At 38.7% G+C, this 24,664-nt stretch overlaps 2 protein-coding genes across 2 annotated transcripts; both read left to right on the forward strand.

Annotated features, from left to right (window-relative positions):
• The first annotated feature begins 426 nt into the window (after nucleotides 1-426).
• Nucleotides 427-12,728, forward strand: ralbp1 (ralA binding protein 1). The gene is made up of 10 exons (XM_061045190.1): nucleotides 427-505; nucleotides 4,370-4,672; nucleotides 6,606-7,037; nucleotides 7,148-7,497; nucleotides 8,042-8,203; nucleotides 9,054-9,185; nucleotides 9,402-9,512; nucleotides 9,702-9,823; nucleotides 9,904-10,024; nucleotides 10,895-12,728. Exons 2-10 carry the CDS (start codon nucleotides 4,423-4,425, stop codon nucleotides 11,213-11,215), a joined length of 2,001 nt encoding a protein of 666 aa, XP_060901173.1. The 5' UTR covers nucleotides 427-505; nucleotides 4,370-4,422; the 3' UTR covers nucleotides 11,216-12,728.
• Nucleotides 12,729-14,036: 1,308 nt separating this feature from the next.
• Nucleotides 14,037-24,664, forward strand: rab31 (RAB31, member RAS oncogene family). The gene is made up of 7 exons (XM_061045191.1): nucleotides 14,037-14,229; nucleotides 15,268-15,347; nucleotides 17,395-17,476; nucleotides 18,773-18,844; nucleotides 19,830-19,936; nucleotides 21,064-21,173; nucleotides 21,873-24,664. The coding sequence occupies exons 1-7, from the start codon at nucleotides 14,194-14,196 to the stop codon at nucleotides 21,968-21,970; spliced, it is 585 nt and encodes a 194-aa protein (XP_060901174.1). The 5' UTR covers nucleotides 14,037-14,193; the 3' UTR covers nucleotides 21,971-24,664.

Here is a 24,664-nt window from a genome sequence, read left to right on the forward strand (position 1 = left end):
GCAACCAGACTCACAATGAGAGCTTGTTTGTCTTTTTCTTTTTACAATATTGAATCATGACCTCATTTTGCCATTGCAGCTGTGGGCTAGGAGCAGACGGTGCCAACAAAGATCAGAGGACTAATGTGTTTCATATGTGAGAATGACCACCAGTGCACTCAGTTCAACCACGGCGCTTTTGGAAAGAACATATGATTCAGAATAGCAAGTGGTTTCAACAAATTTAGATCATAGTCACTTTTCCAAACCTTGTTTGACAGGTTCTCTTGTAGAACTTCAAACTTGCGGCTAAGAACAAGATGATACCACAGTCAAAACAATTTCCATTAATCCCAGATCATTCTGGGCGAGGAAAAACCTACATAGACTATACATTTGCGGTAACTTGAAGCGAACTACATTTCCCATCATGCACTACGGCTACCGCACACGCGCAGATAGGTTTATTTAGTATACAGATATCCGGAAGCTCTCCTCAGAAATTGACCGAACGGGATAGTACTTGGTAAAGTTTGTTATCTTTTGTGTTTTGTTTACGTAACGACAATACAATAGGTGCGAAAGAGAGTTTAGTACTTGGAGCTAACAATATATTTTATATTAGTGTCGCCTGTACTAAACAGAGGCTTAAATAGCAACGGAAAGGCTAGCTAACCAGCTAGTTTAGCAGGTTGGCAGCTAGCTGATCTAACGTTAGCATATGGGCCCCTCCATTCAGAGGAAAAGCTGATTTTATTGTTTTTACTGTTCTGAATGTGAATATGCTCACATGTATTGGTGCACACACTGGCGGTGGTGTCTCTAACATCGAGTTGATGAGATGTGAAGGCTTATTTTGCTTCTGGAATCAGGAAAAGGAAAGAAAACAGTGAGGATAATCTGCTCTGAGCGACTCCAGATTAAGATGTCAGAAAGAGAAACAGGATTTCTTAACAGACTTTCTGTTCAGAGATTCATTTAGACAGTTAAAGCTGTAGTATCTGTTGTGTTACATAGTTAATCACATCTGTTTTTCTGCTACTGCAACATTTACTTTCTGCGAAATTTGGCAAATCAGCACATTAACCACTGCAGACATCCACTGTTTGTTTACAATATTAACAGTTATAAGACACTGTTTGTTTACAATATTAACAGTTATAAGATAAGATATACTTTATTCATCCCAGCAGGGAAATGTAGGTGTTCCAACAGCCAGCATACAAACAAACACACAACACAACACATATATACAAACACACAACACATATATACAAACACACAACACATATATACATACATACATACACACAACACATATATACATACACACAACACATATATACATACATACACACAACACATATATACATACATACAAACACACAACACATATATACAAACACACAACACATATATACAAACACACAACACATATATACAAACACACAACACATATATACATACATACAACACATATATACATACATACAACACATATATACATACATACATATACACAACACATATATACATACATACAACACATATATACATACATACATACACACAACACATATATACATACACACAACACATATATACATACATACATACACACAACACATATATACATACATACACACAACACATATATACAAACACACAACACATATATACAAACACACAACACATATATACATACATACAACACATATATACATACATACATACACACAACACATATATACATACACACAACACATATATACATACATACATACACACAACACATATATACTTACATACATACACACAACACATATATACATACACACAACACATATATACATACACACAACACATATATACATACACACAACACATATATACATACATACATACACACAACACATATATACATACACACAACACATATATACATACATACACACAACACATATACATACATACATACAAACACACAACACATATATACAAACACACAACACATATATACATACAAACACACAACACATATATACAAACACACAACACATATATACAAACACACAACACATATATACATACAAACACACAACACATATATACAAACACACAACACATATATACATACAAACACACAACACATATATACAAACACACAACACATATATACAAACACACAACACATATATACATACATACAACACATATATACATACAAACACACAACACATATATACATACATACACACAACACATATATACATACATACACACAACACATATATACATACACACAACACATATATACATACATACAACACATATATACATACATACAACACATATATACATACATACATACACACAACACATATATACATACATACAACACATATATACATACATACATACACACAACACATATATACATACACACAACACATATATACATACACACATACACACAACACATATATACATACACACAACACATATATACATACATACACACAACACATATATACAAACACACAACACATATATACAAACACACAACACATATATACATACATACACACAACACATATATACATACAAACACACAACACATATATACAAACACACAACACATATATACATACATATCCCACCCATACAAAAAACCATGAGCCCACAATACATAGCCAGGATAAAAAAGTGGTCTGGATGGTCCATGTGCATAAGTAGCTGTTACTCATAGATAACAGTACAAAATACTAAAACTGCCAGTGCATAGTATGATAGATAAATAAAGAATTATTATAAAAAAGAAAAGCAGTCAAGTGTGCAAATATACAGTTTGATATATGCAGCTCAGGCTAAAGTTTAAAAGTTTAAATGTCTTCTGTCCTTACTTAAAGGGGAGTTGTTATAAAGTGCAATTGCAGTAGGTAAAAAAGTATTTTTTAAATACAGTATATATGTTATATTTTTAAATACAGTATATATAGTATAATATTAATAAGTAAACAGGAGATCCTCAACCTGATATCGTTTTGATTTAAATCTTCTGATGGTGGATTGTTAAATTAATTTAATTACACAGCACATTTATTTATTTAGATTATGAATCTACTAATATGAACAACATGATGTCAGAGCTGCTCCAGGCTAAACTCGATTTAATTCAATTCAAAAAACTATTTGTCCCTGGGGGGCAATTCAAAGGCACACAGAGCAGTAAATTAACAACAGTGCAAGTAGACGAAACATTTTAACCTAAATATAAAGTGTCAATTTAAATACAACTTAAAGCTTAAACTTAACTTAAAAATACAAAATATAAAAGAGTAGATATAAGTGGACAAGAGTAGATATGAGTGGACAGTGATCGGACTAACAGATGTAAACAGATGTAAACATAACTGTGCAGTAAACGAGAAATAAATATATATATATATACAGAGCTGTGTGCAAGTAGGCAAATACTAAATGATAAGTTATAAGGTGCATGGTGAATAATGGAACAACAGAACTAATATATACAGTATAACTGTAAAGGTAAAAATTAGATAAATAAAGTGACAGTAGTGCAATGATGGATAAGAAACAGAATAAAGTAACCAGAACTGTGTGAATACTGAAATAGAAAGGATAGAATAAAGTGATGTAGTGCATGAGACCAGATAAAGCAGAGGCAGTTAAGGTGCATGGCAAATGGAAGGATGTAGCAGACCAGCTGAGAGTCTGCATTGGGTACCAATAAACCATAAATAATAGTTACTCTGATGTTTAAAAACACTGTCCAGATCTAGAGATAATAATAAAACAACTTGAATACAGTGATGAGGGTTGTTTTAGCTGCAGAATCAATGTTTTTATGGTTGATAAACTGACCTGCACTTTTGATTTGTTGTAAAATGTGGGAGGCAGAAGATTGAGGATGTGATTGTTCATATAGCAGAGCCCCATCTTGTGGGAGGACATTATTGTTGCAGTTGTTCAGTTTGTACAGTCAGCGTTGAAATAATCTGAAAAGTCAGAACATGAAGCAGGAAAGGGAAACAGCTTAGTTTTCTGTGCACCAAAAACAATCCCGAACAACTGTGAATGAATTCTACTGAAGTTTAAAATCTTTAAATTGTATTTTAGAATCCAGAGTTGTAAAATGGTCATATCAATATTTTATACTTGAACTTGTCTGTGTGAGTGAAAGTCTACAAACACAAGTATTACCAAAATAAAATGTGTCAGACCTGTCCACTGCCTGTTACATAAAGAGCAGATACCGGGTCAAAGGATACATGGAGAAGTCTGTGTGAATGTGTGAACTGTTTCTTAATCAAGATAAAGGAAAACAAGGTTGTGTTGAGTTACGTTTGTATATTTCTGCCCTCTGCAGGTGTGATGGAGACGTGATGTGCCAGTCAGAGGAGTAAAAAGGCCGCAGCAGCCATGACCGAGTGCTTCCTGCCCCCCAGCAGCAGCCCCGCAGAGCAGCGCAGGGCTGAGCACCCAGGGGGAGTGGCCCGCACCCCCAGCTCTGAGGAGATCAGTCCCACCAAGTTCCCCGGCTTGTACCGCACCGGGGAGCCGTCACCGCCTCACGATGGCCATCATCACGAGCCCCCTGATGCCTACGTGTCAGACGACGACAAAGAGCACGGCAAGAAGAAGAACAAGTTCAAGAAGAAGGAGAAAAGGAGTAAGAAACGGTTCCTTCACTTCCTCCCTCAGTTTATGTTACAGTATACTGTTCAGAATAACAGATTCACAAGAATGTCTTTGCACAGTGTTGTGGATCCTTTTCTCATTTTGTTGATCTCAACAACTCTGGACAGTGTTTACTTCACTAGCTACAGAGTGTTTTATAATTATGCTTCATCCTATTCTACTCAATATTTGTTTGTGCTGCATTCTTACACTGAAGTGTTCTTTCATAGCACCTTCATTATATTAGATTACTGTAATTATGAACAAAGGGAAAACAAAGCCCTTTGTCTTTATTAGATTGTGCAGCATCACAAGAAGTAGTTTTTACTGAGGAGCTTAAAAGAGTTCATTATTAAGGTTTGATATGTTTCAACTGTGTTCTCAGAGCTCCTTTGGGGCTCCGACGTTATAGGAGAAATCTAATATCATGAGATTTGTTGTTGAAAAGGAAAATGTAGAAATAGGTAGGATAAAATATTATGACAGCAAGATATCATTGTTACAGTATGTGCTTATCAAAACTCTGGGGACAAATATCCAAATTTAAAAAATAATACATTTTATTCATAAAGTGTTTTCAGGTACTCAAGGACACCTTACATAGTTAAAAGTTAAAGATTAAAGCAACATGATATTTGAAATATTTTAATTTGAAAAAATACTGTGGTCAGAGCAGATTGTCAGTTTGACTCACAGCGTCCCTACAGTATTTCAATAAACCTGACAGTGGCGCTCAAGACATGAACGAGGGTAACATGAAAGGAATTTAATTGGCCAAAGAGGAAGCTGACAGAGATAAATTAATAAAAAAAACTTCAGGATAATATCAGACGGCAGTGGAAAAAAAGCTATGATCTGCTCAATAAGAGGAGAGACTGACACCAAATAGCTGTGAATAAACACATGAACACTTTAGCTTTTTCAATTCTTCAGCTCATCAGATATCCTGATGTATCAATAAACCATTTTCTTATAAAATCCCTGTATCGTGTCGTGAGTTACCCGGCAACTCCGACACCTTACGTAGAATATTAACATCCTCATACTTCATCTACGAGCTGTTAATCAAATGAGAAGTTACACCTTTAAGGACAAATACTTTTCTCACATGCTTTGTCAGGTCCAGCCTGATTTTTTCATTTGCATACATGATGCACGCCCACGAAGAAGTGAGATCATAAAATCAGACCCAGCTACCTCAGGTCACAAAGCTTTGGCTTTATAGCAGATAAGGACTGAGCAACCATGTCAGGTTACTGAAGTTCTCCACAGTAGAATATTAGGAATAAAGAGATAGAAAAGGGCGTCATACTTTTCCATCCGCTGGGCTGCTGCTGCTGCTGTTGCTGTTGCGTGCATCAGTGAGAAATGTTCCTGTACTGAGAGCATTTGTCACTGAGCAGTTGTCAGGCTCATTGTCCACGTTGTATCAGCTTTTTCCATGTCTGTATTTAGCTTTTTACGCCAGGATATAGTGGGTGAGAGGAAGAGATGGACAGTTTCAGAGCACACCCAGAGAGCTTTGATAAGGTGTGTCTCAGGCAGCAGTGTAATATATACATGAGGGGTAACCTAGAGTAAAGATAGTTAAAGGAGACAAAGCTGCAAAGAGGACACTTAACTGTCTTTCTGTCCATGCCGTAGCTGTTTGCACGGAGCAGGAATATCTTAATTGAGGCTCTGCTTGAGAGGGGATGTGTAAGGTGCAGTGGGAGCGATGCTAAATCGGTGGCTGACCTCTTTTCTAAGTCCCCGTTCTCCTCCTCCTTTGCTGTCTTCTCTCCCTCACACATCCCTTCCTTTTTCTATTTCACTCCTATTATGAGTCTGTCGTAGGAGGAGGTAGGATAAGAAAACAGGGCTGTTTCAGTGTCAGCTGTATAACCCTATTTCTGCTTGATCCTACTCTTTCTTTACTCTCGCAGCGGAGGGCTACGCGGCCTTCCAGGAGGACAGTTCAGCCGACGAAGCAGAGAGCCCGTCCAAGATGAAGCGCTCCAAAGGAATCCACGTGTTCAAGAAGCCCAGCTTCTCCAAGAAGAAAGAGAAGGACTTCAAAGTCAAGGAGAAGGGCCCTAAGGAGGAGAAGGCAAAGGATAAGAAATCCAAGGACCTGACGGCTGCAGACGTGGTCAAACAGTGGAAGGAGAAGAAGAAGAAGAAGAAACCGGCAACAGAAACGGAGCCCGTCCCAGTGGAGATCCCCACCTTCAGGCCAATCTTTGGAGCCCCTTTGGCTGAAGCAGTCAAGAGGACAGCTCTGTATGATGGTATCCAACTGCCAGCCATCTTCAGAGAATGTGTGGACTACATTGAAAATTATGGCATGAAGTGTGAAGGCATCTACCGGGTCTCAGGTGAAGATATGCTGGCGTCACTTTGTGGAAATCGCTAAATAAAATGCAACCAGTACACGTGTGTATTTTTGTCTTTTCATTCTCAATTAAACAACTTCTTACCCTCTCAGGTATGAAGTCAAAGGTGGACGAGTTGAAAGCAGCGTACGATCGCGAAGAGTGCCCCTGCCTGGAGGAGTACGACCCCCACACGGTTGCCAGCCTCCTGAAGCAGTACCTCCGAGAGCTGCCGGAGAACCTGCTCGGCCGGGATATGGCCCAGCGCTTCGAGGACGCCTGCGGTCGGCAGGTGGAGGCCGAGAAGGTGACGGAGTTCCAGCGGCTGCTGGCCGAGGTGCCCGCAGAGAGTCGACTTGTTCTCTCCTGGCTCGTCACCCACATGGACCACGTCATCGTCAGGGAGGCGGACACCAAGATGAATATTCAGAACATCTCCATCGTCCTCAACCCGACAATACAGGTCAGAGAAGAAGCATCAGAAGTAAAATGTGAATAAAGATAACACAAGAACTGCACTGGTAAAAAAGATAAAGCAAACAAGTGAAATGTTGTAGTGTGCAGCAGTGAGCGGGAGACTGTTCCTCTAATAGAAAAATAGGCTCACGATCGAGTGTACCTCAAAGATAAGAAACATCCCCTTAGCAACAAACCAGCCAAGACTTCATTGGATCAAACAGTCGGTTCATCTCTGAAACCCTGGCCCAGTTTAGTGAAATCCGTTCGTTCCCAAAGGGGACGTTTCTGCGGCTGCTCCACTTTTCTGAGTCTACAACAGCAGTAGCCCCAACAACACTGTTAAATAAACACTTTCTTCAATTATTGGAGTGGAGCCGGGGGGTCACTTTAATCAGGCTGAGTAAACATACAGGAATTTGTTTTGTGTTGAAAGTGGCACAAAGGCAGTTAATATTTGTCCTCCATACTCCTTCATAGAGCAGACACTACATCATGTACACCGACAGCTGCATTCTTTGTGTTCACCGAAATGTTTCCCTCCTGTTTAGATCGGGAACCGGGTACTCTACATGTTCTTCACACACGTGAAGGAGCTGTTTGGAGACGTGGTCCTGAAGCAGGTGGTGCGGCCGCTCCGCTGGTCCAACATGGCAACGATGCCAGCACTGCCCGAGACGGCCGAGAGCATCAAAGAGGAGATCAGACGACAGGTGAGTCCAGTCCCACTGCAGACAGCTTGTTCAGTTCAGTCAGTGAATGTTTTGACAGAATTTATCGAAGTAAAATCAAAGGAATACAAATCTGCTTACTGTATTTATTGATGTGAGATTACATTCTTATATTGACTCTTTCAATATGAAGGTGGAGCCAGACAAAAGATACTAGTCCTGCACATAACTCATTAAAACTAAAGATGTATTAACTGTGTATTTTATATGAATCAAACTATCCAAATGTAACCAGTTAGGGTTTACAGATGCTGATTCTTAGATTTTATTTTTATTATTTGGATTCCTATTCTTTTTTTTTTTTTTAAAGTCAGTTTATGACAAATCATATTGTTTTAATTAAATGGAAAGGATTCACACTTTGACACTTGGTGATAAAGCAGGGGTTGTTAGCTGTTGTCTTTCAGCGTTGTTTGAGTGTCCCAGAACTTGATTTTCTTTTTGTCACAATGTGCTTTAAGTTCCTGTCTTCTTTGTAATATGCTATTGTATTTATCACACTGCAAATAAATAACGTACTGGTGTCACTTCACCTGGTGCAGACATCTTCAACTTTTCTTCACAACTTTTTGTCAGTGCTGTCTCCTCTTTTATTAGAAATTACACGTGTGAATCACGATGTTTGCATTCAAAAACAATGCATATTCTTCCTTTAATTAAGAATGTATATCTTTTCCCTTAAACTGATTCTGCACCTTTCTTTATTTTTTACACATTATTCATGGATCACAGGTTTCAGTGATGTCTGTTTGAAGTTTGACTGTTGTTCTCAGTCTAAGATGTTGTGGAAGGATGAAAACAGGAGACATAAAACAAAATGTGTGTGTTTTAGGAGTTCCTATTGAACTGCCTGCACAGAGACCTGCAGGCCGGGGTGAAGGACTTATCCAAAGAGGAGCGACTGTGGGAGGTTCAGAGAATCCTGACGGCTCTGAAACGCAAACTGAGGGAGGCCAAACGTCAAGTAAGTGCCGCCTCAGTACTATAAATAGGTGTATCTGCATGTGATGCATGCATGTGATTAATATGGTTTCAATGGGATCAAAATACAGAAGACAATGCCACGTGATGCAAACCAGTACAAAACCAAGAAACTATGACCTCTAAAACCACCACGGACTGTTATTATCTGAACTTATATTGACAGTAAAAGGTTCACTGTTGTTCTTCTTCCTTTCAGGAGTGTGAAAGTAAGATAGCCCAGGAGATAGCGAGCCTCTCAAAGGAAGATGTTTCAAAGGAGGAAATGACAGAGAACGAAGAGGAAGTCATCAACCTCCTCCTAGCACAGGTGAGTCATCCAAATACAACAAAAAATATAAGGTTTAGAAACATTAGCTTCAAGGGACATAATTACCCAGGACAGGTTTCTAAAAACCATCAGACTGCTTTAAATGAATCCATTTACCTCCCACTCTTACTAAGCTCCACGTGTGCCCCTCTGATATGTAAGAACTGATATTCTTCTGTCGTTATTCAGGAAAACGAAATCCTAACGGAGCAGGAGGAGCTGATCTCTCTTGAGCAGGTGCTCCGTAGACAGATTGCCACTGAGAAGGAAGAAATCGAGAGACTGCGAGGAGAGATAGCGGACATTCAGAGGTAAGAGAAGACTGCAAATGTCTGAGGCGGCTCATATGTTCTAATATGAATACAAGTAAACCCGTTATTGTGTTTGTCAGTCGGCAGCAGGGTCGCAGCGAGACGGAGGAATACTCTTCAGACAGCGAAAGTGAGAGTGAAGATGAGGAGGAGCTGCAGATGATCCTGGAAGACCTGCAGAAGCAAAACGAGGAGCTGGAGGTGAGAATACATTTGAGTCCTGTGTTGTTGTTGTTTGCACGACAAATACAGGGGAGCAGTACTTGGCAAAAATAGTCTTCATTTTCAGGTTCCCTCTAACTGTAAGAAAAATCAAGCAATACAAAGGGGAGTCTGAGACATAAAATGTGTTGTGTAGAAAATAGGCGTATGGAAAACACAGATGTGTACATTTATGTTTAAGTTAACAAAAAGCCTTCATATGGAGAGGTTATTAAAAAGGGTTATATATACAGAAATAAATTATTATAACATGCTCAACAGCTAGAAACAGTTAAATAAATAAAAAACAGTCGTAAAAAAATACATAGAATACAATAAAAATAAAGAGTATACATCAAATAAATACAATTAAAAAGAGATGTAAACTTGTACTAACCAGTAAATAATAGAGTAGAATTATACAAGTAAAACCAGTAAGAAGGGGTAGAAAGTTTAGTCTAATAGTCAAACTTTTTCTATCCTATTCAAACTTCTGTGTGCACAAATTTAAAGAACTGGTCATTTAACATTTGACTGAGATTCTACTTTGTATGATAACATTTGTTAAATATTGATTATTATGATAACAGTGATTTTGAATGAAATTTCTCACATACTGGTTGTTCAGTATTTTCCCTGTCCTCCTCATTTTGTCCTTAAAAGGTCGACTAAAGTTTGTGTTATTCTTGGGTCTGAAAGTATACTTCAGAGTATTGTGTTTATGTACTTGAGTCACAGATGTTTTGTTCCTTTATAAGGAAGTTTTAAGTATAGACATGAGCACCAGAAAACAACAATTTTCTCTCTAAATGCTGTCAGAGAGAAGACCAGTGGTTTCTGAAGCTCTTTGTTTATGCTGTTCCCCTGCAGAACAAAAACACCCACCTGAACCAGGCCATCCACGAGGAGCAGGAAGCTATCTTGGAGCTCCGCGTCCAGCTTCGCCTCCTGCAGAGCCACAAACAGCTGCAGGAGCTCACCGTCCAGCCACCGGCCGAGCAGGCCCCGCCCACACAGCCAAGCCCAGAGCCCCGCAGCGAGGAGCAAACAAAACGCTCCGTCACCGCCGCAGCTGCAAGTGCAGACACTGCAGCTGCTACTGCCACTGCCTCTGTCGCTGCCAATGGAAAGGCAGCGAAGGATCCTTCAAAGCCCTCCCCGAACAAAGACAAGAGAGACACCAACATGTGAGAAGTCTTCCTTCAGTGGTGTATTTGGTGGCTCCGTGCTGCTGTACGTCTCTACCGCTGGTCAGTTGTCCTGCAGTGTCACTCATTTAAACTTTGCTGGAGTTTATTATTTGCAACCATGGGAAAATCTGTTCTACATTTCTTTTCATTAAATACCTTGCTTCCAATTTCCTCATGCAAACAAAAAATATTGTAAGTAGAGTCGCAGCTGTAGTGGACAACTGGCTGCTGCTGGGAGACTTAAGGGGACCCTATTATCAAATCCACAGTGCCAAGCCTGTATGAAGGAAGGAGGAGGAGGGGTGGAAAAGAGAAATGAAGGGATTGCTAGCGCAGGTAAGGGGATGGAAGAAGGAGTAAGAGATGTGCGCTGTGTCTGTGTATGGGTTAGAATTATTCTCTCACTGGTTAAGTCTCAAAAAAAAAAGACACCAGATATAATCTCAGTCCCTGTTTTCTAAATATGTTGCTTACCTAGATGCATATCTGACATGTTAGGATAGAGACCACTGTGCCATAACTGAAGATGCCAGACTGGACATGTTTCCCCTAGAGAACCACTAACACAAGAAGCTCTTTGAAAAATGAAGAATTCATGATTGGTCTATCTATATATTATATATTTAAGTAGTATTCTGAAGAATACTCGTGACTATCTAGAAATTCATTGATTTTAAATGACAGCTTTTAGTAATATATGAATATATATAAAAATAAATATATTGTAGATGCTTTCTTTTCTTTGATCGGCAGGTGCATGTAGACATCGTGGCGTTGTACCTTGCAAACTGACCAGTGGATGAAAACATGAAAGACAAATGCATAACAAAAAGCTTTTTCATCACTGCATGATTTAAAAAAAAAAAACAGCCAATCAGTGAAAACAGCACTTTGCTTTGTAGTGCAATCATCTTGTCTGTTACTCTGCACAAACATGAAATGACCTTCCTCTGATTTTTTTGACGATGGAATTAAAAATCTGTAGTGATGATTAATTGTGTGAAGACACATGCAGGAGGCTGGCTCAGTTCTGTTGTGTACTGGGCTGTGTTTGGTGTTCGGTTGGAAGTGAGAAAAGTCAATCATTTAATTTCGCAACTGATCTGTGACTTAAGCAAAGTGCTGACATCACTCAGTGATATTTAAAGCAAAGGCATGGCCTGGCTTACTTAAGGTTTGTGTACAATAATGTAAAATTGCATACATACTGTTATTTTCAGCTCTTATGTTTTGTCATACGTTCCTTTTTTTTTTTTTATTATTGTTGACCTGTATGGAGTATGCTAGTGCAACTGCCCTGCTTTGGTCATGGGCAAATCAAAGCAATCTCATCTGGACTCATGATTCAACATGTTATTATTAATCCTGTGATTGAAACATATAAATGTTGGACTGGGCTCAGAAGCTTCTCATGAAGTTATTTTCATATTGTCCTTGGCTTTTGTAGCCTATTGTTGCAGGCAGAAAACTGCTGTGAAGAATAAAGTGTCCAAAAATGAACATCTGAATCTGTGTCTTTCTCTGAAATAGTCTAAATATTTCACCTTTTTTACCGAGCTACGTGGGCCGACTGACTATAATTAGTTCTCTCTGTTTCCATTACACATTTTCTGAACGCCGCTCCCTTCTACCCGCCTAATGAAGTTGTAAATTCAAAGTTTGCATCCATTTTTAAAAAGTGAAGTTTGGCATTTTTGAGTTTCATCTTGGAATTAAAGTCTGGAGTACCTTAAAGAGATAGCAGAGCCACTCTTCTTTTTTTTTTTGTCACTATCTTTGACTGGTTTCCGATTTGGAAAGTAGTCAAGCTGGACGAAAGCAGAAAGAAAGAGACAGGATGTATGTGAAATTGGTTTCAAAATCAGAGTACCCTTTCTTTTCAGAGCTGGCTTGTATTCAATAAGGAGTTTGATTTTAAAATGTGTGTATTTTGGTAAAAAAAAACAAAACAACTACAGCCAACTAGGAATGAGTTATTTTACGTGTAAGAAATTCTGTTTCAAAGCTTCCCTCATAAACACAAACAACTGTGTATATGAAAATAATAGTGACTTAAAATTATTGTTCTCATAACATTAAGTGTATTATTACTGAAGTCCATTCCATTTGCATATTTTTACCCGAATTTATGACAAATTCTGCAGTTTCCAATAGGTAATTGCTGTAAGGGGAAATTTGGTTCATTTCAAGATATATTATTTTAGTTTAGTTTAGTTTAGTTTATTTGCACATTTTTTGAAAGAAGAATCAAACAGAAAATAAATAAATAAAAATAAAACACGTGCAGGTGAGGTAGAAACCCATGAGGGCTTATCTCAAAACCTCACCTTAAGAGATTAAACAAAGTTAAAATAAAATACAGTAAAAATAACAAAGTAAGAATATTTACTATCACAAATAAAATTTACCAAATTGAAAATTACATACAAACATTGAAAACATAAAAATAGAGCAAAACAGCAAAACAGGATATATCTCAAGGGGCTATCCTACTAAATAAATTCAAATATTCAAATATTCTGAAACACAATTTTGGATGCTAATAGTGGGCAAATAGCCTTGAATAACTTGAGGTTATTTTTGTTTTTGGTGGTTATTAATTTTCTTGGATTTTATTCAAATTAGAAAAAGTCGACTATTGAACAAGGTAGCCTAATTGAAGTTCACTTGGAAAAGTTAAATATGAAATAAAGTTGAGGATTGTTGTATCAATCAATAATCGTCTTTATAATTAAGAAAAATGTGCTCTGAGGATGCGGCAATGCAAGTTTTATTTTGAAAGCATTTACCGGAAGTACTATTTGTCTAATGTGTCGCTTTACACACGTGTAGAGGAGATGGTCATCCTGTCTGTCTGTCTCAGGGGCTGGGTTTCTCTTTTATCCAACAAGAGGAGAAAAAAAAATAGTTTGATGGTTTCAAGCATGACGAGACAGTGAGAGAAGACAAATGATGATTTAAAACCGTTCAGAACTAACCATGGCCATACGGGAGCTTAAAGTTTGTCTTTTAGGGGTAAGTGACAGATGTTTTTGTTGATCCTTTTTTTTTTTTTTTTAGGGGAAAATTCCATCAGTCTGTTTCGTTTGGATCTAACGGACAACATTATGAGGATATTTACACCCTCGCAGAGATTCACTGTTTCAGCCGTCACGAATACTCTGTAAACACCGGCGACTTTTTAAACTTTGTGCCGTTTCCTCTTCTGAAAAGTACAAAATGAAACATTTGTTGTTGCAAGTTCAGAGAAAACCAATAGTCGGTGGGCGTAGCAGTCCTTTTTTTTTACTGTTGTTTAAACGTCGTGTTCGTCTCGTTTGTGTTTCTTACACTTGTGATGATGAACATTTGCATACATATTAACACCGTTATTTATGTAAAAGACTAAATGACAGTTTACGGTTCATTACGTCATCGTCAGCCTGCTCAGCCGCCCGTTAGATTTCCTGCTGCGTTAGCGAAAAAGAAAAGACTTTACCAGGAGTACTTCAAGACGTTTTCACCGCTAAAAAAACAACAATTATAAAACAACTTAAGCGGAACTGTGAACTTTTTGTGAGCTTTCAGTGTCTGCCAGGCTTGTGTAATCCGCCTTAGGCAACTGACATGCTCAATAAGCATTTTTTTTTTCTCCAGCCAATTTAAGGTTTTCTAGGTAGGCCTGCTGCTCTTACTTCCCAGTCTTTTGTTACCCCTCTGGTTGGATGCACACCGGATTGTATTCATTAGGCTGTAATAGTGTAAAGCCATCTTTTAACTTTATCTTTAATCACCTAAAAAAAAAAAGCTGTAAAGGCCATTTAGGCCTCGAGTTTTCTTGTAATTTTTTTGTGTTGTTAAGTAAGTGGGAAATTGCAGTGCGTTGTCTTGCACAAACTTGTGAGACTGACTTAAAATTCAGTGCTAGTTGTTGAATGTATGGACAAACAGGAACCTTCCTGATGGGGGGTCAGCATGTGACCAAACAGTTGCCTAATCAATAGTGATCAATAGTGACTCTCTCTGTCTGTGTTAACAAGTGATGTGACTGATGAATCATATTTCTGTTTTTAGGACACTGGAGTTGGGAAATCTAGCATTGTTTGCCGATTCGTCCAGGATCATTTTGACCACAACATAAGTCCAACAATAGGGTAAGAGCATTGAGGTTTACCAAAGAGGATGGACAAGTAGATAAACCAATCAAACGAGAGACACACGATGCTTTGTGTTTAGACTTTCTCTTTGCTAAAGTCTACTCTTGTCTAGGCAGCAAATGAAGATCAAATGTGCATCAGCAAACGCTGTTTGATCATGACTTTTTCAACACTTAAAGGACATTTCCAGACATCAAGAGTCTGACCGATATGTGGCTAAGCCGATATTATTGGTATTAGCACATTTCTTTTCTGATTTAAGAACACAATATGCAGAAAATAATGCTTTGGGTGATTTAGAGATAGTGTCTCTCTGACCCAATTCTTCAAAACACATAAGACTGTCTGTCAAACAGCTGATCAGAGACATAGCAGCTGATCAGAGTCATAGCAGCTGATCAGAGCCATCACTCACAGCTGATCAGAGCCATCACTCACAGCTGATCAGAGCCATCACTCACAGCTGATCAGACTGTGGTCTGTACTGCATTCAGTTGACAATGTATCGGTATGTTCTGTGATATAGTTGCTTGTTTACGAAAGCACCCTTCTCAATGTGACGATTTATTGGTAAATCTTTGCTGTCATGTCGTCTAATGATTTGACAAAATCTCCTTGGTTGTCATGTTAATCTTTTTATACAGTCTATGATAATCACAAGCCCACTAGGTGCACTCACATCATTTGTTTGGCTGACGGGCATCATGTGTGACGTTTATGAACATACAGTATGCATCGGTCTGTGGCCAAAAAGCTGTGCTGCTTAAATTCTACTACATAGATAGATAGATAGATAGATAGATAGATAGTTAGATAGTTTATTGATCCCGAGGGAAATTCAAAGCATCCAGTAGCAGGTTACAAAGACATACATGACATGAAACATTTGTTACAAATTAAACCACAAAACCGACGCCCCCCCCCTCCCATACATATATATTAACCCGAAAAAAAGATTTAAAGAATACCTCTAGATGAATCAAACTTAAACTGTGCAATTAAAAATAGATTTACACAAGAAATGTACATAACCCGTTCAGGGATAAAAATATATGTGAGATTTAAACAAGAACCTATAAACAGTTGAGGGAAAAAATCTGTAATTAGACCTGAATATAAAAAAATAAAAAAGTGTTGACCTTCTGAAGTTGTGTTGTTAATATATGTACAGCAATGTTTTAAAAAGCAGATAGTGCAGAGTTATCAAAAACAGACATTAAATAACTGGCAGTGCAAACATTAAATTAAAGGTGCTATTGAAGTAATTGAGGTGATCATTAAAGTGTTCCAACTAGAGGCTGACTCTTGGGACAGCTGTGCAGATGGGAAATGGAAAAAAAGGAAGATTTAGTCCAAGTGTGTGCTGCTTCCCCCCCTGCCATAACCGTGAGGTGTTGTACAGACGTATGGCCAGGGGGACAAAGGCAAAGAAAAGCTGTGCTGTTAAAAACTGAAATGCTAATCAAAAACTAGACAGCAGGTCTGGGTCAAGTTTCGGCCTGCAGTCCACCGTGTAGTGTCCTAGGTTACGATGGTTAAGTGAGCTAACTAGCCTGATACTAACAACCTGAATCAGAGAGCCCCTCACTTCTTTTGTTTACAGAGTCTGATATCAAAAAAATGGACCCCCATCTTTAAAGATGAACTATAGAAAATACCTCAGTCTTTGTGTCATTTAGCCATAAACTGATAGATGTTTTCCAATTTTAAAAAAGTTTCTGTTTTTATTCCTCTTAAGTGTCATTTTAACTGATGATAATAATAATAATAAGACAATTATATTTGTTTACTGTATTGTGTGTGTGTATACAGCTGTATATTTTCTGAGGAAGTTATCATGCTGAAAATAATTGCTCGCTCCAGTATAGTAGTGTGTGAAAACGTCTTCTTTGGTGGCTTTTTAATTGGCCTTTGACCCGACAGCATTAGTGCTTTAATACAACATGGGTTTTTATTTTAGGTTATTTGACTCATTTATTTCCTGTTTCTTGTTTAAAGATCACATTCAGAGGCCTTATTGTGAAATGCCCTTTATCACCCGCAGAGCATCATTCCTCACTAAAACAGTGCCATGTGGACATGAACTACACAAATTTCTGATCTGGGATACAGCCGGACAGGAAAGGGTGAGTAAAAGTGCAGGAGAAATTCCACATTTGCTGAGGAGAAGTACATTTTCCATTACATTCTGCACAAAGAAGCTCACAGTGACACAATCATTTCTCTGTGAGTGTTCCCCGTGACGTGGAGTTATTAATAGGTGTCAAATAGGATGATTCACGCATCGCCTAGTGAGCTTGGTGGATAAGTTTACACCTTGGAAAAACTAGTGCAAGTATTGGCTACGTGTTTGTAAAAGTTATACCTACAGAGCGTTGAAGTTCTCTTGATCTTTGATACAACACTCGAACCTTCTTGGTACATCTGTGAATAACATAACAGTCAAATAAGACCCTACTAAGGAAGGTTTTTTTGGGATACACATGTCCTTACACTTGAATTATTAAGATGTTCTTATGACCACAAGCTTTATCCAATATAAAGACATCGTGATGTGTCTGATCAGAGGTGTTGTTATTGTACAATGGTTGGCAGGGATGATGTGGTACACATTCATTCTGACTACAGTAGATGGTCACATGTCAACATATCATTTGGGCGGCTGTGGCTCAGTGGTAGAGTCGGTCACCTCTCAACCGAATGGTCGAGGGTTCGATCCCAAGCTCCTGCAGCACATTGTCCAATGTGTCCCTGGGCGAGATACATAACCCCTAGTTTGGGCCCGCTGCTTCTTCAGTGGTATGTAAATGTGTGTGAATGGATTAGTTACTTCTGATGGTCACTTTACATTACAGCCTCTGCCATCAGTGTGTGACCGGGTGTGACCTGCGGTTTTAAAAGCGCTCAAGTCCATTTACCATTTACAATCTGAGTTTGTCTTGATGTCATAAAGGCACTGGAAAAGAAAAAGAGTACAAGGTGGTGTTAATGTAGGTGTTACAAATGAAGGTAAGGATAGTGGTGAAGAAAGCTGTAATGTAATATTCATGTGGTTAAGGCCGTACGTCATGCAGACAGCCCTGTTTTCAATGACAGCCCTTTAAAGTACAATTTGTACATTTTACATAGAGGCTGTTCTCAGTTCTCTTTTAGAATAGTCCTGTTCTAAACACTAAAATAACCTTTATAGTGATTTCAGAGGAGCTGGAACTTGTAAGGAAGAAACATTTTCCATTGTCCACTCATCACTGAAGAATGTTTGGGCATAGTCTACTCACAGTTCACACTGTCCCTTATGGATTGACACAACGTGTTGAGTGTGATGTGTTCCACATTGCAGAGTTTGTTCATATCAGATAGCTGTAGACTTTATTGGATGAACTTTAACTAACTTATATCAATATGTTGTTTTTTTTTTTTAGTTTCACTCTTTAGCTCCTATGTACTACAGAGGATCGGCAGCTGCTGTCATAGTCTATGACATTACAAAACTGGTAAGAAGAAAAGAACACTCTTTTTTTATTTTACAATATGTTTTTGTTTTCACATCAGAAAGTAGAAAAAAAAACATTTACAAGGTCATGTAAACTTCCCTTAAACTCCCTGAAACTCCCCGAAACCTCCACTCCTCTCGACTTATAACAAGAGGGACATAGATCTGAAGTGGAAAAACCAGTTCGTATGAAATCATGTAGGGATTAAAGAACAGTACATGCATCTTTGCACACTGAAGAATTAACAGTTACTGTTAAGTATAAATAGAAAATAAAGTAAATAATGATAAAATAAGATACAATCATTAATTCAAGGGTATGTGACAGGCTCAAACAAAGTTCAGTTTGTCCAGTTAGTCTCCTTTGATCAGTAGGTTCCCCAGCTTGCCATGCTCTTGAAAATACTTATTTTTCCACATTTTCTCATACATATCCAGTTTGCCTCTGAGTGTATATGTCATTTTTTTCCATAGCCTTGCACTGATGCATATTCTTAATCCTGGCCCTTATATATCAGGTCTTTGTGTTTTCTTCCAGAGTTTAGTTTGCAAACATCATATCTTTACAAATGCCGATTATTCCTTTCTCCGTTAGAGATTAGAGGGATAGAGCCCCAAGATAATTGCTAAATACCATAAAGCTAACTTACTGCCACCAAAACATCAGCTGGCCTTCATCCAGCTGTGCCATTAGAGATGCTGTTTGGTTGAATAAATCCCTGGTGTGCTCAAAGTGTGTAGCTGAAGAAGCTAGTTGCCTGATGTAAAATTCAATTACTTTTCCATCACTCTGGGCTGCCTCTCTTCACCGACCTACAAAGTTCATTCTTTCCCGCTCTGATAATGGAAAACGGTCTGAAACACATCACCTAATGGGATGAATGATCCGTGACACTGGTTGTTAAAAAAAAAAAAAAGGTTGCCTGTACTCTCGCGGAGAACCTACGCCTGGCTGGACCAATGGTTGTGTGTTCCTTTTTGTTCAGGACTCTTTCCAGACACTGAAGAAGTGGGTGAAGGAGCTGAAGGAGCACGGCCCAGAGGACATCGTTGTAGCCATAGCAGGGAACAAGAATGATTTAGGAGACATCAGGTGAGATAACGTTTCTTTTCTTCAACTCTCACAGCTGTAGAGAAAATACTTCTCAGCCATGAGATGGTGATAATATCAAAGAAAAAGTGTCTGTATACAAATAGCTGACTGAAGCAAAACATTTTAGACAGTAAGGTGTGTGTGTGTACCTCCACTATCAAACATCTTCCTGTTCAGCTATAATGTCATAGTTCTTTCTCATGTATGTCATGTTTACTTCAACACTTCTTGTTGGTACTTTCTGAACAGAATACTCTCCCAGGTTTGACAAACAAGGTGCATATTAGCTGTCAACAAGACAATTAAGTCTTCTTCTCGTGCCTGTTTTTAAGCTCATGTTTGAGAATATTACCGTATGTCTCAATAGCTGTCATCAGGAGCCTCATCACCTCTTTAAGCAGGGCGTACACTCTATGATTTCAGGCTGATTTAGACCTGATTTTTTTAGTCATGTGACTTATTTTGAAGTCGGCCTGATCGCGAATCGTAAGTCAGGCAGTGTACACTGAAGTACCACAGTCGATCACAGCCCGATCAGCTGCTCCTGACCGGATGGATGATTTTCTGGCCTATGCAATCATACAGCGTACGCCGGGCTCAAGACTTCTGGATCAGGGCTGGATTTGAAAGCAACCTGCTGCCTACAGTTATAAATATACAGTATATAACATTACAAAACATTATTTATTTCCTTTTTCAAACCATCTTGAAGCTAAAAAAGAACCATGATACCCGAGTAAAGGACTTTTCAAATAATAATAATAAATGACTAATCATTTTAGTTTGTCCATATTAGCTGCTGTGAGTTATCGATTTGTAAGATCGAAAACAGAGCTGTGGTTTTGTAAAAGGTGAAACCACACTGATCAGGAGATCATTAAAGTTTTTCTTTTTTAAAGAATTAATGAAACCATCACAGTGTCGTATCAGACTCGTAACGAAAAAAGCTCCGCTCCTCCTCTCCAGTTCTAATCTTCTCCGTCTGTCTCCCAGAGCAAACTCGTCAGAGATGGAATGGGTGAAACTCACTGATGAAATGTTTGATTTACCACGAGACTGTGGTGAAATCTAAACATCACTCCCCCTCACTAAAGTGTTGCTGTTGTTTTTTTTTCTTCTTTTTCCAGGGAAGTTCCAATGAAGGAAGCAAAAGAATTTGCTGAATCAATTGCAGCTATTTTCATTGAGACTAGTGCCAGAAATGCTGTCAACGTAGAGGAGCTCTTTCAGAAAATCAGTAGGTTTCATGTCTGTACTGTACTCACCTTATATCTTCTGTGTTGTATTCAGGGGGACCTTATGGAGGGGGGGTAGGACTATTCTATATTGTTGTTTGAAGTTGACTTGGGTCATCTGTGTGATGGAGGTGTGGTTTTAGAAATTCTCCAGGATTAGTTTGGGCTGTGGGGGGAGGGGCCCCATGTCTTATCTTTTAATGGGACCAGGCGGTCTGGGTGGAGCGCCTGGCTGTATTCTTTTGAAAGTTAGTGGTTAAGAGAAAGATATGAGGAAATGATTAACAGTAACGATTTAAGTAAAGGCCTGCAGTGTAACAAAAGCTTTTCAGTGTTCAGCCCTTTAACAAAACAGCAGCTTCTGCAACTGTTCAGTGTTTGCCACGTTATTCATTGGTCTGTTTTTCTTCAAACGAGCCAAATGACTTCGTCTAACCGGCCTCGCCTTTCAAACTGTGTAGCCTAGCTTCAGTGGCGGCACTCTGTCCGGTTTCCCCATACAACCCAACATTAAAAAATGACTGTCCCTTTAAGGAGAGCATTAGCTCGGACATTTTGATTGGAGTGTTTTATTTTATGGTCTCCGGGATGTGTTGCCAAATACGAGGCAGTGATGATAATAGTAATACACTTTATATATTCTTGCAAAGAAATGTAAACGTGCCGTTGAGACTCTGTTGCTGACTCTGCTGTGTGTTTAGGTAAACAGATCCCCCCCCTGGAAAACGCTGAGGTGGAAAGCAACGAGTCCTTCAAAATCACCCGGCAGCCCGCTCCGTCCAGCAGGAGATGCTGCTAGTACCAACAGTGTGTGATGTCATTACCTCCTCCAGCACAGCACAACGTCCATAATGCACCCAGTGTGTCACTCTGACCGGACCGTAGAGGGACAGAGGTCAGCTTGCACACGCGGTCAACTGCATTATGAAAGAGAAAAAAAAAAAGAAGTACCACCAGTATTATATGTATCAGAACACATTCATGCTGTTTTAGTGCAGCAGCAGCTTCAAACACAAGCCTGCAGTTTGTCTCCATCTGGTGGTGTTTTTGCTGAATTACAGCAATGGGATTTCTGCCTGTGAGATATAACTCATAGTTCAGTATTAAATTAAGGTTTCATACCATTTAACATAGTAGCTTTTAAAGTCAATGAATAACAAGTGATCTAGCTCATGTGCTTTTTAAGCCAGTTTTTAATGCAACAACATTTTCACTGCACTGAAAAGAGCAAACAGGCACACTCTAGCCCCGTTCCACCAAGCAGTCCGGTTTGGTTCAGTACAGTTTGGTACAGTTCGGTACGGTAAACCCTTATCTTGCTTGTGTTTCATCAGCTAACCGTAGCATTATTTGTTGAACGAAGTGTGAGCCAGATGGAGATAGCCAAATCAGCTAGTGTGGCATCATAGCAGCCCAACACAGTTTTTAATTAAGTGGACCCTTTAGGGTTGAATTGATACCCTTGGCACCCCAACAGGAGGGTACCAAAAAAAGTAGGACGGTACAGATCCATTATTTTGGTACCATTCCCAACTTTTGACGGTGGAAACGCCAATGAATGGTTACCGTACCGAACTGAACCGGACCGCTTGGTGGAGACGGGGCTTTATGACAGTTTTTCCTCATGTTCATTCTTATCAAGGCGACACTTCTCTCCTCATGGAGCTTTTATGTACACGTTTGTATCTCTCTTTTACAGATTTGAATGGGAGTATTTGGTAAGAGGTTTTTGAGCTTAAACTGTAAACAAGAATTCAGTTTGACGTTTGAAATGCAGCACCTTTCCATTCCACTGCGTCATGTGTTGTCACACACATTTGCTGTACAATGGTTGAACTGTACTGCTGAAGAATGAACAGCTGGGACACCTTCAAACACGATTATAGTATGACACCCTGATCTGAAACACTGTGACCAATACTTGAGATGTTTACATGGGGTTATGTTGAAGATGTTTTTCTACATGCTGAAAAGAATTGTCTCAGATTTCACAGGGATTGAGTGTATACCCAAATGTAGGTTTTTTTTTTTTAATGTTTAAGACATTTGTAGCGTTGAGAGAAGAAAATACCTTCTAGGGGTTTCACTATAAACATGACTAAGAACCCGATCAGAGAGCATGCCATTTCTAAGGGGCGTCTTTTTCCCGTTTCAAACGATTTGCACACGGAACACACAGGCCTCGTGTTTCTAATATCTCAGAATGAACAACACATAAACAACGTTTTGTTTTCTTTACTCCATCAGTTCTCTTTTTAAATGGAAGGCTTCAGGAAACAAGGAAAAGTGACATGCCTCACATTGTGTAAACTGTAAATGGCACTCTGTTGAAGCGTGTGAAGAATTGTGTTAAGTGTACCAACCTAACTTTTAAAGAACATAGACGAATAAATCCCTAAAATGATCAATTTCAGCTTGCAAGAAGAGGGAAATGGTAACACTGAAAAAGCCCTCAGCCAAGTTATACAGACTAATATAATGTATATTTAAAGCAGCCTTTTCTTTTGAAGTATGGCCCTTGGATTTGACCCTTTAAATCAGGCAAAAAAAATCTGCACTTTTTCACAACTTTAAAACTGTAGTGAGTCATTTGTGTTTGAAACAATTACAGAACTACTTACAGCCTTTTTGATTAACATTGAAATGAAAGCTGGCTCACACACAGGGGTTTACTATGTCACAGTATTTCTGGTTCTACATCTCATCAGATTAAAAAAACATCTTTACTGAAGTTAGGTCGATTCATTAAAAAAGAGGGATTTAAGTGATTTTAAGATATTTCTTACAAAAATGTATAATGGAGTTCAATTCATTATTTTCAATGCAATTCTAGTCTAAATGTAACAATATGTGCCGAGTCAAACAAAAATCCTCCCATACATTATCTAATTCATGTGGCCTTGTTTACTGGTAAACAAACAAACAAACAATACACCTACCAGGACGTGATGTAACCTAAGCGTTCCTGAGTCCTGAGCTTCAGTGGGTAAATGTGGAGTCACATGTAATCACTAAGGATATTTTACATAAAGCAAATGACAGACATATGGCTAACCATCCTCCACTACAACGTATCTCCGTGACTGGCTGAAATTGAAAGCTGAAACTGAATTAGGAGCCGCTCGGTGGGTGCAGAAGGTCAGATAATGGCCGAGATTGATGGACATTTCATACGAGAGATAATCACATACTGAGCAAAGAAATGTTATTAGTGGTCATGTGTTGAGAGTTAATATTGTGTGTTTCCCAACCCAAGTGCCTTTTTCATATTTTTCTAAGCATTGTATAACATGACTTTAAAGCGCATACTGCTGGTATAAAGACTTGACTAATTCAGCACAGACTAGTTGAATGCATTAACAGTCAGCTCTGAGATGATCTGTAGCCACCCATGCTGTGTACTGTATGCATAAGTCATGCTTCCCTGTAACCTCCCTATAGGTCAGATTAACTTTTGTATATTCATCAGTGTAATAAAGTAGTGATTATTCTA

Source organism: Labrus mixtus, chromosome 8, assembly GCF_963584025.1.
Source record: "Labrus mixtus chromosome 8, fLabMix1.1, whole genome shotgun sequence".
In the NCBI taxonomy this organism is placed as follows: domain Eukaryota; kingdom Metazoa; phylum Chordata; class Actinopteri; order Labriformes; family Labridae; genus Labrus; species Labrus mixtus.